The sequence below is a fragment of the Aquarana catesbeiana genome, linkage group LG06 (assembly GCF_042186555.1).
Source record: "Aquarana catesbeiana isolate 2022-GZ linkage group LG06, ASM4218655v1, whole genome shotgun sequence".
NCBI classification, from domain to species: Eukaryota; Metazoa; Chordata; class Amphibia; order Anura; family Ranidae; genus Aquarana; species Aquarana catesbeiana.
In genome coordinates this window covers 106680765-106699702 of record NC_133329.1, presented here as the reverse complement: position 1 = coordinate 106699702, position 18938 = coordinate 106680765, and the positions used below count along the sequence as shown (strand labels likewise).

At 44.8% G+C, this 18938-nt stretch overlaps 1 protein-coding gene across 1 annotated transcript in view; it reads right to left on the bottom strand.

The window, feature by feature from the left end:
• Window positions 1-18938, bottom strand: part of LOC141148841 (ankyrin repeat and fibronectin type-III domain-containing protein 1-like) — a 582481-nt gene that overhangs the window by 526697 nt on the left and 36846 nt on the right. The window contains exon 3 of the mRNA XM_073636627.1: window positions 7804-7979. Within this exon, the coding sequence (XP_073492728.1) occupies window positions 7804-7979 (176 nt within the window). The remainder of the gene's footprint in view (window positions 1-7803; window positions 7980-18938) is intronic.

Sequence of the window (18938 nt, the reverse complement as noted above, 5' to 3'; positions counted from 1 at the left end):
ATGGAGAGCATGCCTGTGTGACACTGCACCCAACAGAAGACTTCAGCACTCTTTCCCACAATGTTAACCCCTTCTGCCAGGCCACGGAACCTGGATATAAATGCACCCAGCAACCAATTAAACCAATTAAAATGAGGGAGCTCCTGGTGCCTGGCCCAAAAGTCCCATTGATAAAGTGAGTCTTCAGAGGCAGGGTGAGCAATAAGGGAATGCTAAAGGCTCTGAACCTAGAAAGCACTCCAAAGCTAAATTAACCAGAACTGAGGCTAGGTAAACTGTGCATGCGTACAAGAGTTACATTGTTCTCGTAACCTGGTTATATGATGCCGGGAATGTGTCAGGAGTTACTGCTTCTGTGCCATACAGTGTACACAGAGAAAATAACATTGCTAGGGAAAAGAGGAACAGTTTTGTGTTTTGTTTTTGGGAGAAGAGACATGTCACTTTCGCAAAAAATCACTATCTCCTAGCAATTTTTTTTTTTTTTTTAGTTTAGTTCTTCTTTAAATGGTCTACTCATTGCCCTACAGAACAAAACTGTGCCCTTCTTCTAATCATTCTGTGTTTTACAATCTTTCTCCTTCAGACATATATGTAGCATTCCCTGACCTCCCTGAGTGGACTAGCAGTTTACCTCAGGGCTTAGTCCTTAGCAACAGTGGAGCAATGTGGGAAGATGGATGCCAGTCACTTTACGATGCAAGAAATTGAGTTTACTAACTCCCACTTAACACTTCTGGGAGAAAAAGTTAGAACACAGGACACTTATGGACCTGGCAAACTCCAGATGAAAGATAGAAATATAAAACAGTCTTCACAGACACAGTACCCTTACCCCAAGCCAGCATTCCATTAAATCAACTCCTTACTGTAAGACAGCCATTGGTTCATCAAGTTTTCTGCCCAGTTCAGGTCACCACAATTCAGACAAGAACCAAGCTTTACCCAGCTTTCAGATACCTCAATTAGGCTGAAGTTTCCTCCATGGGGCTTCAATCCTCTTGTTCAGCATACTAGGCCTCAAACTGATGCCTTTATCCAGACATATTGTCCACCTCCTCAAGCAGCATGTCTGAGAGGATCAGATTGCCATCTACAACCCTTCTCCCAAGGTCATTCTTGCATAGTTATAAGCTCTCCCAGCCTGCATCATTGGCAATAAACCTCCTAGTGGTTGGCCAGTGGAATATAAACATTCAAAACCCTGCAACAGGAAGAAACAAGCAATAACTACAGCCCAGGAGAGACTCATAAAGTTGGACATCAGTCTAGCTTGTGCTGACTACAGCTTAGTAAATACTAAGTTTCAATAGACCATCCTGCTTAAGGCAAGGTAGCTACATATACAGTATGTTATGCTTCTTGTTCAGTGACGTATGAATGGAGTAGGGGCATCTGCAGTTCCTTTCTGAAAGATCAGGAATATGTACAGTAAATTTAGAACATACATGTACATACTTGCCAACAGTCCTGATTTTCCTGGGACATTCACTGTATTCAGACCTGCATCCTGGTCTTTCTGTGTCCTGGGAAAATTCCCGGGAAACTGGCTTTGTCCCAGTGTACCGTGGTGAATCGCCAGAGCTGCCGCTAGAGATCCGGGGCACCGCCATTTTTGTGAAGAATCAAAAGGCGGAACCCGGGTTGTGGGCCAGGCCGTGGGGGTTGGCGGCAGCTTCATTTCTATTGGCAGCCGCTTTCATTGCCACCCGGGCTCCGCCTCTTGTTTGTTCCCCTCGGCCTCCACAAGAGCTGCTCTTTGCAAAAATGGCAGAGGGGACAAAATCACCAGTGCCGACCCCGGACCTCTAGCGCAGGCTCTGGCAAAACAGCAGCATGGAGGTCTCAGAATCTGGTGACAAGCTGCATCTTGGTGACAAGTGAGCACTGCATCTCTGGTGGCAAGTAACAAGCTGCATCTTGGTGACAAGTGAGCGCTGCATCTCTGGTGGCAAGTAACAAGCTGCATCTTGGTGACAAGTGAGCGCTGCATCTCTGGTGGCAAGTAACAAGCTGCATCTTGGTGACAAGTGAGCGCTGCATCTCTGGTGGCAAGTAACAAGCTGCATCTGGTGACAAGTGAGCGCTGCATCTTGGTGAGAAGTGAGTGCTGCATCTCTGGTGGCAAGTAACAAGCTGCATCTGGTGACAAGTGAGCGCTGCATTTGGTGACAAGTGAGCGCTGCATCTTGGTGACAAGAGAGCGCTGCATCTCTGGTGGCAGGTAACAAGCTGCATCTGGTGACAAGTGAGCACTAACACCAGGTGTTTGGAGTATCTTTATCTATCTTTATCTCCCTCCATCCTTCTTTCATCTCAGACTCTAACCACACCCCCTTTAAGCGACACTCAATATTTGGGTTAAACCATGCCCATTTTTGTGCCCCCCGCCCCCCCCCGCTATGCCACGCCTACAAACGAGTGCCCTGCCCCCTAATTATAATAAGACTCCGCCTACAGAAAAAAGTGTCCCTATAAATTTTTTGACAATGTTGGCAACTATGCATGTATACAAAAGAGTATGACTGGTATACACCGCAGTAACACTTTGATAGGCATAATTAGGAATCCCCAATAAATTCTGAATAACACATTCAGGTTTAAATGTTCCCTGAAGGCCCAGTTGCTGTCATCCAGAGGGTTTTACACAGCAGGGTAGCTTGGTGTGATCAAGCAATGTCAGGACAAAAAACAAAGAACTGGTTCTGGCACGCTGTGTACCCTGCATGCATTTCCATACTAAGTCTGTGAGTTTTACCAGCAGTTACCTTTAATTTGCAAGTAATTTGCTTTGCTTATTATCACTCATTCATTGATGCGGTCCTAGCATCAGATATATTTTTCCATGTTAACCACTTGCCGACTGCTGCACGCCAATGTACATCCAAAGTTTGCCGGCGGATATCGTTGTTATGGCAGCAGCTAGCTGCCATAACCCCGGTATCCCCGTTTTCGTGCGGCGGTCGGCTTTCAGATAAAAGTGGTCTCTGCAGCGGATTTGCCGCGAGATCACTTTTATCGGTGGCGGGAGAGGGTCCCCCCCCCCTCCCGCCGCGATCCGGTGCCCTCCGCCGCTTACCGGAGTCGTCGGTAGCAGCAGAGGCGATCGCGTCCTTCTTAGTGCTGTGCCTGGAGACGAGTGAGGCTAAGATGGCGCCCACTCGTCTCCATGACACTGCTGGGCGGAAGCAACGTCAAAATGTCACTTCCGCCCATACGTCTTAAAGGCACATTTTTTTCAATGTCATTTTTTTAAATTACTTTTTTTTTTTTTTATTGCATTTTAGTGTAAATATGAGATATGGAGGTCTTTTTGACCCCAGATCTCATATTTAAGAGGTCCTGTCATGCTTTTTTCTATTACAAGGGATGTTTACAAAAAAGTGAATTTTTTCCAAAAAAAGCATGCTTGTAAGACCGCTGCGCAAATACGGTGTGAAAAAAAGTATTGCAATGACTGCCATTTTATTCTCTAGGGTGTTAGAAAAAAAAAACAACATATAATGTTTGGGGGTTCTAAGTAATTTTCTAGCAAAAAAACCTGTTTTAAACATGTAAACACCTAAATTCCAAAACGAGGCTGGTCCTTAAGTGGTTGTTAAGCACATACATATATGAGCTCACATTACTGCCTATGGCAATGCCTTAAAGTGATTGTAAGGGTTCGTTTTTTTTTGTTTTAAATAACAAACATATCATACTTACCTCCACTGTGCAGCTCGTTTTGCACAGAGTGGCCTCGAACCTCTTCTTCTGGGGTCCCTTGGCAGCTCTCGCGGCTCCTCCCCACATCAGATAACCCCCTAGGAGAAGGGGGTTACCTTGCAGGTGCGCTCCCGAGTCCATCATTCGGCATCCATAGCCGCCGAATGTATGACTCTGCCCCGCGCCCGCGTCATTGGATTTGATTGACAGCAGCGGGAGCCAATGGCTGCACTGCTATCAATCTATCCAAGAACCCAGGGCAGAGGGACAGCGCGTCGCAGACGGGTGAAGTTCCAGGGCTCAGGTAAGTAAAATGGGGGGCTGGGGGGCCGGTCACTGCCAGGTGTTTTTTCACCTTAATGCATAGGATGCATTAAGGTGAAAAAACACAAGGGTTTACAACCCCTTCAATCTAGCTTTCTCCCCAAAAGTCCCGCATCATGCAGGAAATCAACTTCCTGTACTAAGAGGGTTCGTACATTGATGACACAACCATGGAAAGCCCTCAGCTAGTGCATCTTACCTTAATTGCCGCAAAGTTACAATCTTAACACAGCATCAATGAGTGATGAGAGGGGCAGGGGAAATGCTTCCCTCCTGACTGCAGAAGACTCTTCTTCTGAGATATTATTGCCAGGAACTGGTCACTTCCCTGAAACTCTGACTGCTTTTTGAATTGCATATCAAAGCACAAACTTTTTATCTTGTTTTGGATAGACTGAAGAAGAATTAAAGTGGTTGTAAAGGCTGAAGGTTTTTACCTTCATGCATTCTATGCATAAGGGTAAAAAACTTTCCGTGTGCTGCTCCCCCAAAGCCCCATAGTAGTCACCTGAGCCCCCTCTAGATCCACGGGAGCCTGGGCTGTCCCAGGTCTCGCTCTCCTCATTGGCTTAGACAGCAGCAGGAGCCATTGGCTCCTACTGCTGTCAATCACAGCCAGTGAGCCAATGAGGCAGAGCCAAGCTGCGGCTCTGTGTCTCTTATGGACGCATAGAGCAGGGGCTCGGGAGTGAGCACGCACCAGTGCCCCCATAGCAAGCGGCTTGCTATTGGGGGCACTGGTTAAGGGGGGAGCCAGGAGCACCAGCAGGTGACCTGAGAAGAAGAGGATTGGGAAAACCATTGCACAGTGCAGGTAAGTATGACATGTTTGCTATTAAAAAGAAACATCAATTTAACAGTTTCAAAAATCAGTTATATTTCCGGCACGTGCCGGGAATGTAACTGTCACATTGGTTGTGCTCTCAACCAAACTGTCAAACCATCCAATGGCTGGTGTCATAACTGATCACATGTGTAGCATCATGGCAGTTGAAGATTAAACAGAGGCCAAGATGGCAGCTTCCTTGGCTGAAAACGATAGAAGGGTTTACTTCCACTTTAATATCACTTTAATTTAGCTGCCTGGTCTTTACTGTTGATTTACTAAGCGCTAAGAGAGAGATTTTCCCTCACTTTCTGACCTGGTGACACCGGTTTCACCAGACAGGAAGTGAGAAAAATCTGCTACATGAACCCAGACTGAAATGAAATATGACAAGGATCCTAACCTTTCCCTACTCTACTAAAGAAAAACTGTTATCTTTCTGTATTGGATGCTGTTAATGAGCACCCTCGATCCCTGTCTCAGCCTTTCTCAAACTTTCTTAACAGAAAGGAACCCTTAAAATAACTTTTCAGGCTCAGGGAACCCCTGCTAATAATTACTATATCTATCAGGGTGGATTTGATTTAAATCAAGTCGATTTAAATCACTAATAAAAAGGCTTGATTTAAATCAACTCAATTTAAATCATCATTTTTAAAAAGCAACTGCCATCTCTGTCCCGCAGCGCCTCCTCCTCTGACCCGCTGTTGACTCACTAACAGTCCCATTCACTTTAATAGGACAGCTGGTGATGCAGCACAACAAGGTGAGGGACGTGGCGGCAGCAGGTGAGTGGATGCCTACTAACAGGCGTTGTCATGATGGATCTGAAATGACAGGTGCTCTTTAAATGTAAGGACTTATTTTTGCTGGTAGTTAGAATCTTTAATATTTGCAAACAAAATGAAAGTTTCCTATTTAGAATAATAAGCTGTCAGGTTAGGAAAACAACAATATCAGAACTGATTCAATCATACAGTTTGTAGTGTACATAGATTTGCAAAACAATGCAATAAAGGAATATCTCTGAACTTTGTTTTATCTCATGGTTCCTGTGAAATTGTGTGAATGCATCAATGCAGTGCATGTTATCTCTACTTGCAGACCTTGGATTCATTGAGTGAGTTTACTAGGGCTGTGGAAATTAAAGATTAATATCTCGATTAATCGTTAATTTTTTTGATCAATCAAAATTCTGGGCTCACCTCTCTGCCAGCTTCCGGGTCTTCAGGGAGTTCCGTCGGAGATCCGGTGACATCACGGACATCGATGTCACCGGACTCCTCCCCCCTTCCCCAAGTGCCTCCGTCTGCTAACGAAGGGAAGGGGGGAGCAGTCCGATGATGTCGATGTCCGTGACGTCACCGGACAGCCTGGACAGTGATGGTAAATATGGATGTGGTTAACTGGGATCATTCAGTGAGCTAAGTGTAGGCAAATTTGATAACCAAATTTGACAGTCAATATAATAGATAAGTTTTATATTTAAAGTTAAACTAAGTTTCTACGTTTTGATTAAAAAAAAATTACTTACATCAGAGCTACAGTTTGAATTTAAAACGTATTTGTGTGAACTGTGAAGTTAAGTCATGGATTGTGGAAACTAACTAGTGTCGGGTGATTGTATATAGTGTATACCACATTTACCACTAATGCAGAGTTGCAATGCAAGGAGATCAGCTAAAAGTAGTTGGATCTGTATGTGCGTTATAATTAATCAAAATTAGTCGATTAAGCGATTAAAAAAAAAATCGACTAATCGAACACGAAAATTTTAATCAGTAACAGCCCTAGAGTTTACCAAAAATGAAAATACTACAGAATATACAGCCTCATGCTACATAACTAAGCTCCATTTCATACTGAATAAACTAAATTATTAATGTATCTTAAATAGAAAACTATCTTTACAAAGATTTTTACTCCAAAAGCATTTTAATAAAATAAATTTTATAAAAATCAAAAAAAATCTGCCTTAAATCCTTGATTTTTATCCACCCTGGTATCTATAGATCACACTACATTACTGCGATAATCACCTTGAAGAATGCTCCTTACATCTGTAGTCATAGGCATCCCCAGGGGGTGTGCCAGGTGTGGGCACACCCTAATCACTTTGTGTGGTGCCGATTCCACCTACTGCCTGGGATTCCATTTGTGTTGGCCCCCCTGCCCCACGGTGCTGCTGGCTTCCCTCCACTCCATTCCCTCCAACTGCTGCAGGAGGGGTATTTCAGGATGGAGAGTGGGGGAAGAGGCTAGTAAATATGTCATTTACCAGTGCCAGTGTCATTTACCAGTGCCTTCCTTTTCTAAATAAACACATTCACCCACTGTGTTCATTCGTAACTGAAGCATAGTAAACTGTGAATGAATAGGAAGCCACTCCGCACAGAGCACTTTCATTCACTGCCCCGTGCAGCTGAGGCTGCAGAGAAAGGCATGTGTGTTTGAGCTTTGGGGTGCACACCCTAATGCAATAGGCTGAGCACACTTATGTGTGTAGTCATTGGGAAAAAATACCCCCTTACAGATAGCTGTTGTTAGTGGTTATGTATCCGAGAGGCAGAAGTTGCTCATTGCTCAAGGACCCCCTAACCACCTCTGGAGGAACCCTGGCTGAGAAAGGCTGTCCGCAGGAACAGAAATGAAAACAAATCTCTCTAATGAAGCCCTAGACCGCAGTAAAAATAAAACCTGACAGGAGTTCTAACTCTTCCCCGTTCTCTATCCAAAACCAAAAAATGGCTTGTCGTACATTTAATGATAAATTGCAGAGTTTTGTTTGAAAATGATATTGTTGCTGTATATTACAGAAAGCCAAGATTTGTAAAGTCACATATGAATTTGTCTTGGGCTGTCAGTACAAAGGAAGGCAATTTATCTACTTTTCAAAATGGTGCTCATTACTTCAAACCACCCCAGACCTTGTGTATTATAAAACGTACCAGCTGGTGGCAGTTTGCACGATGTCAGGGTGTCCGTACTGGTTGAACATGTGGAAGGGAGGCGGGGGAGTCCTTCTTGAAGTTGGGGAACTCTAGTCAGCACTGGAGACTGAGGGATGCTGGGTAACGTAAGGGATTTCCCCAGAACCGGCCTCTGCAACTTTCTATCCAGGGACCTAATGGGAAAAGAAGCACAAAAACTAAACATTAATGACTGCTCACAAAGAACAAGTATTTCCAAGCTGACATTTCAAACTCTTTATATAGTCCCTCTTGAGGACGTTGATGCCAACCACTGGTGATATTTTGTTTGTAGATTATAAATCAGTAGCAAGAAAAGCTTATAATGGGTGTACAGCTAAGTACTGGCCAAATTATGGTTGACATTTTCTTTCAGGAAGAGTTTTTCAGCCTTGATAATAAGGTTGTTTTATAGATACCCTTGCTTTTATTGCATGATGCTAGCATTTACCATCATGATATAGCATTTGTATCTATGTTAGTGTACATTTTGCCAGGGGAATAACTGTGAGGTTCAAAGTCAGAAACAGAAAGTATTAAACTATATTCCATGATCAAGAACCTGCCTCATCCTCTCCCGTCTTTCAGTAACTCATGTTGGTCCATTTCTGTGATGGGTAGTGTTATGCCCTGTACACACAACTGGTTTTGCCGTCGGAATAAACTCTAATGCCGTGTACACACGAGCGCAATTTCCGACAGAAAAAGTCAGACGGAAGCTTTTCATCGTCTATTCCAATCGTGTATATGCCTCATCAGACTTTTTTTTTCGAAAATCCTGACAGACCTAGAAATGGAACATGTTCTAAATATTTCCGATGGAACCAATTCCTATCGGGAAAACCGCCCATCTGTATGCTGTTCCGACGGACCAAAAAGCAAGTACGAGACGGAAGCTATTGGCTACTGGCTATTGCACTTCCTTTTTCTAGTACCGTCGTATGTGTTGTACATCACCGTGTCCCGGACGGTTGGACTTTGGTGTGACCGTGTGTAGGCAAGACCGCTTGAGCGGAATTCCGTCGGAGTTCCGTCTGAGAAACCTTCAGAGTTTATTCCGACGGCAAAACCGGTTGTGTGTACAGGGCATGAAGGTTTTTCCGACGGAATTCCGCTCAAGCTGTCTTGCATACACACAGTCACACCAAATTCCGACCGTCAAGAACGTGGTGACGTACAACACGTACGACGGGACAACACGTATGACGTCTCGTACTTGCTTCAGAGCATGCGTAATTTTTGGTACATTGGCACAGCATACAGACGAGCAGTTTTCCCGATAGGAATTTGTTCCGTCGGAAAAATACAGAACATGTTCTCTATCTAAGATGAAAAGCTCCCATCTGACTTTTTCTGTCGGAAATTCCGACCATGTGTACGGGGTATTACTTGCGCTGCATACTAGCTCATTATGCCTTTGCCTTGAAAAAAAAAGGTGCAGGTATACAACCGCTTTAAATGAACCTGTGCCCTGAGAAAACCAGTAGATTCACTTAGAAATACCATGAACCAGTAGGTTCACTTGAATGGCAGAATAAGGAATCACAAAGGGTGCAACTAAGTGCAGCATTTGCTGCCTTTATTACTAGTTAAAAAGCATAAAAAATGGCCACTCACATGTGTAGAAAGTGTAAAGAGCATAAATGACAAACAATGGCACCATTCTACTCTCCTATGAGCCTAAAGCTGGGACAGAACTGAAATCAAACACTGCTGATCACTCAGTTCTCTGTGGTCTGTGAGTCAGCAGCTCTCTGCTCTGAGCCACGCGCTCACTGGAGTATTTTGCTGAGCCGGTCCTGGCTTCTGGGTGGATCCCGACCATATGGTCGTGATCTTTCCCCACCCTGGACCGACTCTGTGACATCAGCTGACAGTGGGCTTCAGCCCGCTATCGGCTGAAAATGAATCACAGAAGTGTAGAACAAACTGCACTCCTGTGATCTACAGGAGAAGTACAGCCAAACAAGCTTTGGCTGTACTTATCCTTTAACTGAAAAAAGGTTGGGAAACACTGCAATAGAGTAAAGGGAGGGTAAATCTGGAGAACCAAGAGCTATGTCATGTTTTCAAATCATATGATCTTGAGCTGCCTTCATTTTAGTGTTCAGGCTCAGTATGGCACAGTAAAGTCACGTACACGCGGGCCGAATATCGGGTAATATTGGCCGGTTCAACAGAAACAGTCTGACATTCAGCCCGTGTGTACGGCAGCTGGTCTGACAGAAGTCAGCCAAACACTGCCAGAGTGGACAGCGTGCTCCACGGACCTCCATATACAGAACAGGGAGCGAGAGACAATACCCAGTATACCTCCCATTTCCCTCTCAAATGAAGGATTGTGGAAAGGCCTGACCTGGCCTTTACTGAGAGACCCCTTTGTCTGAGCTTCTAAGTTCCTGCTATTAGCCTAACACCTCATACCTCGGGGGAGAGTGATACGGCATAATTTGTGGGGCATAACAGACTGAAACGGAGGCTAGACCAGACCTCCAACTACACCATCCACTGACAGTGACAATTCTACTTTTTCTTGAATATCTGTGTACTTGAGTGCTGTGCCATTCACCTCATATCGAATACAAACTCTCCTGTGTAAATACCCCTGATGAAAGGGCTTTGAACCTGAAACGCGTCGGGTACCGAAGAGTTTTCTCGGACACTGGAGAGTAACTATCAGACTTATGCACCAATATTCTATTGCAAGAAAATATGTATATGTCAATTGTCTTGTGTGTTTTATTAATCATCATATATGTTATTGATGGTTTTTTATCATATTTTTCAAAAAATATCAATTTTATATATATTTTTTTGTGTTGTTGCCATTCAAAATCCCACCTAGGGGGTATTAATTTTTCCAAAGAAGCCAGTAAAATGTCCGACTTCCGTTGAAGGGGTATGACTGAAAAAGGTCTGCCGATTTGCATCCGATCAGCGCTCTCAGCCAATGGCTGAGAGAGCTGACTGTTTTGTTCTGGTGGGGGGCCCCGCTCCAAAATTTAAAAAAAATGGTCCCCCAAAAATCCATACCAGACCCTTATCCGAGCATGCAACCTGGCAGGCCGCAGGAGAAGAGGGGGGGATGAGAGAGCTCCCCCCCTCCTGAACCGTTGAACTGTACCAGGCCACATGCCCTCAACATTGGGAGGGTGCTTTGGGGTAGCCCCCCCAAAGCACCTTGTCCCCATGTTGATGGGGAGAAGGGCCTCATCCCCAAAACCCTTGCCCGGTGGTTGTGGGGGTCTGCGGGTGGGGGGCTTATCTGTAACAAGGGGACCCCCAGATCCTGCCCCCCGTGTGAATTGATAATGGGGTTACGTAAACGGGTGACCCCGCCCCCTCTGACAACACAGGGAAAGCCATAGTGAAATCCCTGTGCGTCAGAGGGGGCGGGGTCACCGGGTGGCCCTGCCCTCCATTATATAAGAGTTGTCACCTGAACAGAAGTGTCACACAGCAGGAGACTCCCATTGAGGTGGATCGGAGGACGAAGCGGAGAAGAAGGAGGAAGATGCAGGAAGAGAAGACCGGAGGAACAAGCGGAGGAAGGTAGAGGAAGAAGTGGGGGAAGAACAAGATGGAGGAAGAAGAAGAACACCGAAGGAAGACCAGAAGAGAATGGAAGAAGTAGCAGGGAAAGAAGAAGACGTTAAATAAAGGAATTGTCAAAAAACATCTATTGTTTTTTTTTAACATTCTTGACACATTTTTTGTGAAATGGTTGGGGTACATTTGTACCCCATTACCAATTCACACGGGGGGCCGGATCTTGGGGGTCCCCTTGTTAAAGGGGGCTTCCAGATTCCGATAAGCCCCCCGCCCACAGACCCCCACAACCACAACCAAGGGTTGTGGGGATGAGGCCCTTCTCCCCATCAACATAGGGACAAGATGCTTTGGGGGGGCTAACCCAAAGCACCCTCCCAATGTTGAGGGCATGTGGCCTGGTACGGTTCAGGAGGGGGGGCGCTCTCTCGTCCCCCCTCTTTTCCTGCGGCCTGCCAGTTTGCGTGCTCGGATAAGGGTCTGGTATGGATTTTTGGGGGGACCCCACGCCATTTTTTAAAAAATTTTGGTGCAGGGTTCCCCTTAATATCCATACCAGACCTGAAAGGCCTGGCATGGAATTTGGGGGGACCCCCACGCATTTTTTTTTTAAATTTTGGTTCGGGGTGCCCCTGTGGGGGAAATTCCATGCCGTTTTTATCAATGAACTTTTATGTGTATTACAGGACCGACAATTCATAATAGCCGTGAGTAGTTTTAAATGACTTTTTTTCCTTTAGAAATGTCATTTTGCTGTCAGACTGTTCTAAACATGGGAAACATGCGTCACTTTACAGGCATACTATAGACACCCTCCAGGTATGAAATTTAAAGGAATATTACACTTTTATTGTTTCACTTTAAGCATTATTAAAATCACTGCTCCAGAAAAAACGGCTGTTTTTAAAACTTTTTTTTGCATTGATAAATGTCCCCTGGGGCAGGACCCAGGTCCCCAAACACTTTTTATGACAATAACTTGCATATTAACCTTTAAAATTAGCACTTTTGATTTCTCCCATAGACTTTTAAACGGTGTTCTGCGGCTTTCGAATTTGCCGCGAACACACCAAATTGTTCGCTATCACGTTCGACCCAAATATAAAGCCCATCCCTACCTCTGAGGGTATGCTTCTAATTCTTTCACGTGTGAATGATTGTTAGAGGCACCTGGGCCCCAAAAATGAGTGGCCGTTATAAAACAGCATTGGGCTTATGTTATGTGGTCACACTTTATTTTTAAGGTATATTTGCTGTACTTGCATAATGACATTGATAATGCATAATGACATTGATAATGACATTGTACAGCCTAATGATCTGTGTTGGACTGGAAACGATCCACGAACAAAAGCCATTTAAAAATGAATACTGGAATGAAGACAGAGCTCCTGGAAGGGAGCATAAGTTTGAAATCTCAGTGGTATCAGAACAGTATCTATCTAGCAATGCTGGCACAACTTGTCACCTGGCTGTATGGAAAGCGCATTGCAGTCATTGTCACATTACACCGGGACATTGCAAAGTGACAAATTAATGACAAACAAGTGACAGAATGTTACATACACTGTTGTGTAAAGGCATGAAGACATTGCGCAATCCGAATTTGAACTTCCTAAGATAGAACTGCTCCCTTACCTGCGGGTAGAGCTTTTTGCAGCTTCCATGATCCATCCCCTACAGACCCGATGACCTTAACTTTTTTGAACAAAGGTGCAGAGATGACCCCCCCACTCCACAAGCTTGCTTTCCTTACTGTACAACTTACTTCTAAGTGGCCCTACACTGTCTCAAAATGATTACATGCATATGTGGGCATCAGACCCTAATAACATTATAGATCCTGAACAATGGACCCAAATCTGGTACACCACCAAATTGAGCCCTCAGAATGCCCTAGCCATATAAACCAACTATAAAGACTTCTACTGTTGGCACCTAGTACCAACCCACTTGGCACATTTTACTCAAGGTTACACAGGGCGCTGTTTTCGCAGCTGGCCAGTCTCAGGAATCTAAGGACACGTGGTGGTCTTGTCCAGTTGTCCAAACACTCTGGACCTAAACATATAATATGCAATGGGGCTGCGTTGATCAACTAGATCAGGGATATGCAATTGGCGGACCTCCAGCTGTTGCACAACTACAAGTCCCATCATGCTTCTGCCTCTGGGTGTCATGTTTGTGGCTGTCAAAGTCTTGCTATGCCTCATGGGACTTGTAGTTCTGCAACAGCTGGAGGTCCTCTAATTGCATATCCCTTAACTAGATTAATATAAGCTCAATGCAAGGACATTGAGAAAACAATTGTTCTTTGTCTCCTACTCACAGCATGTCTGTATTTTTATGCAACACAATGCACGGCAGTGCATCATACCACAGTGTTGTGCATAGAGTTGAATTAAGTGTTTTTTGTTACCTTTCAATAATAAAAAAGTAACACAAAACACTGTGATATGGTATTACAGCACAACGTTCTGTGGGTGCACAGCACACACATGCGCAAGCGTTATGTGTATTATATTGTGCACATGCTGGTGTGAACGGGTCCTTCACACCCACATCATTAAAAACCATCAATAAATGGTGTTCATACCCACTCAGTCACTATGAGATTCCTTTTCTGTATTCTGCAAAATACCTGGTTGATCCTGCTAAGCGGTGGCCCGTCCATTAGAGGCGAACGGGCGCCGCCCCCCCCATCCATGTGTCTGGCCCACTGATCTACATGCAAGCCATCGGACCATGGATTCCAATGGCAGGGGTGTATTTTTTTGGAAGCATGTGATTAGAACCAGAGGCTCTAATAGGCTTCAAAAAAGGGTGGGCTCGAGGCGCAAAGAATTGCACTTCGAGGCCAGCCAGTTGTGTGACATAGCGAATTAATATTCGCTATCACCACACTGATCTTCCTCCAGGCCAATCAAGAAGCAGGTCTGAGACCGTTACCCGATTGGCTGAAAAGATAGGGAATCCAATTGGACACCTAGGAGGAGGATCACGCTAGGACACGCTGCTGCCGCCGCCCATAGGCCACGCCACCCATTGGACACGCCACCCATAGGACACGCTGCCTGCCTGCCCGCTACCTAGATGCATCCATCTGACCATCCTCCCGTAAGGGGGGGGTTGTGCCGGGATGGGGGGGTCGTTGGTGCCGCTGACCGACTGGGGGGGGTTGGTTATTTGCCACCCCCCCCAAAAAAAATACACACCAGCCGCCACTGATCCTGCTGCTCTCTGTCTCCCCTTCCTGTCCATGTCCCATCAGCAGTTGAGGATTTTACAGAGCAGCGTTGGCAGCTAGTGCACATGCTCAATTTTCAGTGGGTTTCTATGCTAAACAATCCTCCCCTGATCACATCTGAGCAGCCCATGTGACTATAGAGTCACACATGTGGGCATACACAGTGCTAAATGACAGCCCGCTCCCTCCCTCCTCCTCCATGCCAATGGGTGTGGGATTTTACATGTAGATTAACGGAGGCTTCACCTCCCACTTTTTCCAAAACACAGTCTGGAGGGGCGTGACATAGCCTGTGACTGGCAGAAATCAACCCCTACCATGTTATTGCAAAAAATAATAAAGATTTGATTTCAAATATATATTTGTATGCCAATTTAAAGGATAAGTGAACCCTAACACTAAAATCTCTACATCTACAGACATTGGCGATCTAACAATAATCTATCTAACCCTGTACAGAAGAAATCAGTATACATACCTTTTTTGAAGCCGATCCGACCCGATCCCACACTGAGCTGTCAGCTGCGGCTTCGCTGTGCAGACGGGTGCAGAGGACACAGCCAACAACGGAAGCCCCATAGTAACTCTATGGTTGACATCACTTCCTGTTCATTTCACAGCCATTGTCAGCTGTGTCCTCTGCAGAGCTTCTGCCGCTTGAGACCAGACCGGATCGGGTTCAAAAAAGGTATGTATACTGACTTCTTCTTTATAGGGCGAGATAGGTTAGTGTTAGATCATGGATGTCTGTAGATGTAGCGATTTTAGTGTTAGGGTGGACTAATCCTTTAAAACAGTTTGTTGATATTATTTATTTTTACTCTGTATTCCAAAGGCAGTTTTTTTGTGTGACCAGCAGCAGAGGACTAGAAGCTCTTCCTGCTTATGTTTCCCTGCAGACAGGCTGGGAAAGATCCGGGTCACATGTACAGCCTAGACCTAAGTTCGAAGAGGGCTGCAAAGAAACGCATAGATCAATTTCAAGATCAACACTTTTAAGAATAAGGGCACCAATCCATGACTAGAGTAGATTAGAGCTCACCTCCAATCCTGACCCCTACCTAGGTCAACCCCCCCAAAATTCCCTCACCATAATTACTAGGAAGTAACCACAAAACACACAAGTAAAGTTAAAGTGGCCGTAATTGCCCTTTCATTAAACATAAGCTTTCTTAAAACACCACAATACTGGGCACTTTCACCCCCTTCCTGCCCAGGCCATTTTTAAACTTTTTAGCACTGTCGCACTTTGAATGACAATTCAACAATTCAACACTGTACCCAAATTAATTTGTTTATCATTTTCTTCATACAAATAGAGCTTTCTTTTGGTGGTATTTAATCACTGCTGGGATTTTAATTTAAAAAATAAAGAAAAAAAGACAGAAAAATTTGAAAAAAAAAAATGTTTTTCTTAGTTTCTGTCAGTAAATTTTGTAAATAAGTAATTTTTCTCCTTCACTGATGTGCGCTGATGAGACTGCACTGATGGGAACTGATAGGCTGCACTGATGAGGTGGCACTTATGGGCACTGATGAGGTGGCACTTATGGGCACTGAATAGGTTGCACTTATGAGGATGAACTAATATGCCGCAATGATGGGCACTGATAGGTGGCAGTGATCGACACTGATAGGTGGAACTGGTGGGCATTGATGGGAAGCATTGGTGGGCACTGATAAGCACTGTTGGGAGGCACTGACTGGCATCACTTATGGGCACTGATTAGGGGCACTTATGGGTACTGATAGGCACTGACTGGTTGCACTGATTTGTGGCACTGATGGGCACTGCTGGGTCTTTCCTGTAATCAGGACACTGGTATTCAGTGCCCTGATTACCTGCCAATGTCTCCCCTGTGAGGAGATGCTGCTGATCTGCACTCATCGCAACACACTTTGTCAGGGTGAGGCGAGGAGAGCCAATTCACGGCACTTCCGTAGTTACATGTGACCGGCTGTGATTGGACACAGCTGATCACATAGTTAAAGAGCTGTAGCCGTGGCTCTTTACAGAGATTAGGGTCGCGCCGTGTCCTTGCAACACTGCACGGCCACGATTGCCGTACTGCTCGCCCCCCGGGCGCGCGATAGCGGCCGTTCTGGGACACCATCATATGACGTCCTCCCAAAACGAGAGTCATTTGACGGCGGGCGGAAGTGGTTCAAGAACACAACATAACAATACATAACTAAATCCAGATAACAATGATTCAAGGTCACTGATGGTGCCATATAACCAAAACTTTTTGTGTCTGAGGCACCAGATAGCTGAGTTGCTAACTCAGACACCCACTGGTCTTAACACCACTATGCATTGCACCATACAAACTCGAGGACTCCATACCTCAGATGGGTCCCCACCGTTTTCCTAATAACCAGAATTAGGCCTCCGTCAAGGACCTCAACCACCAGAGAACCATAAATTAAAGAAAATATGACAACTGGATAAAATAATAAGGGTGGGCGGGAGGGATGTTCGTCTGACCATTTCTGCTCTGCAAGTGACCCAAAACCACTCCTTCTCCTTCCCAGCAACTGTACTCACAGCCCCCTCCCAATCACCCCGTCTCCTGTGCCAATAAGGTAAGTGTAAGAGGTGGCCACACCACTTTAAACTAGTTAACCCCTTCTGACCGGTTCCCCTTCCACCCTGTCATGTATGCCCTTTGCTGAATCCATTCCTCCTCAGCTCCAGGCATACCTTTCACCTCCCCTTCCCTGACCTAACATAGCCTACACTCCTCCTCCCTCACTTCTAAACTATCTGTTTACATCTAATGGTGCAAGTTTTCAATGCCCTGCCCGGGCATACACATTACAGCCCCTTAGGCCCCACGTACACTGGGTGCATAAGGCTCCAGCATTTAATTGCAAGCGGGAGGCACAAGTGCACAGTCCAACTATGCTACTGACAGCCTTTTAATCTCTTTAACCACTTCAGCCCTGGAAGATATGGCTGCTCAATGACCAAGCCATTTTTTACGATACAGCACTGCGTCGCTTTAACTGACAATTGTGCGGTTGTGCGACGCTGTATCCAAACAAAATTGACATCCTTTTTTTCCCACAAATAGAGCTCTCTTTTGGTGGTATTTGATCACCTCTGCAGTTTTTATTTTTTTGCGCTATAAACAAAAGAAGAGCGACAATTTTGAAAAAAACACAATATCTTTTACTTTTTGCTATTAAAAATATCCCACATTTAAAAAAAAAAAAAAAAATGTTTTCCTCAGTTTAGGCCGATATGTATTCTTCTACATATTTCTGGTTTAAAAAATCGCAAATAAGAGTATATCGATTGGTTTGTGCAAAAGTTATAGCGTCTACAAAATAGGGGATAGATTTATGGCATTTTTATTATTATTTTTTTTTTTACTAGTAATGGCGGCGATCTGCGATTTTTATTGGGATTGCGATATTGCGGCGGACAAATTGGACACTTTTGACACATTTTTGGGATCATTGACAATTACACAGCAATCAGTGCTATAAAAATGCCACTGGCAGGGAAGGGGTTAACACTAGGGGGCGATCAAGGGGTTAACTGTGTTCCCTAGGCGTGTTCTAACTGTAGGGGGGATGGGACTGACTAGGGGAAGAGAGATCGGTGTTCATACTTAGTATGAACACACGATCTGTCTTCTCTCCACTGAAAGAACCGAGATCTGAGTGTTTACACACACAGATCCCAGTTCTCGCTCTGTCACGGGTGCCCGGCGGTCATTGGCTCCGGGCACACGCTGGCACCTCCGGCGACGCGCATGCGCCCCTAGTGGCCAATAGGTGAAGCGACATAAGGTAACGTTGATTTGCCCAGCCGAGCCTACCTGCTGCAGTAAAACTGCGGCAGCTGGTCCAGAAGTGGTTAAGAAGCTTATGCTGGCCATATACAGTATATGAAAAATTGTCCGAAATTCGGTCATTTAGACAGTTTGTTTGTTTTTCGGACAGTTAATGGGCACAAAATCTATAATCGTTGGGACATTTTTGAGCCGAAAAAACAAAGGACAAGTTTGGAAATTTTCTGCCCAACGAACGATAAATTGAAAGGTTAATGTGTTTCCCGTCCAAACTGTCTGCACTAGGTATATGTAAAAAAATGAATTAAAAATGCATTCATTTATGTCCACTGAACTATTTATCGGTCATTACACGATATTATATATATTGTTATGCCATTAATTTTTGATATTTAATAAATTTTAGGATTTTAATTATTCTCTGGTAAATGCCCTCACTATCCACAGTAGCTGTCTTTGCCCCAGGAGTGCCACTTCCTTGTGACTCTCCTTGGAGTATATATATATATTTTTTT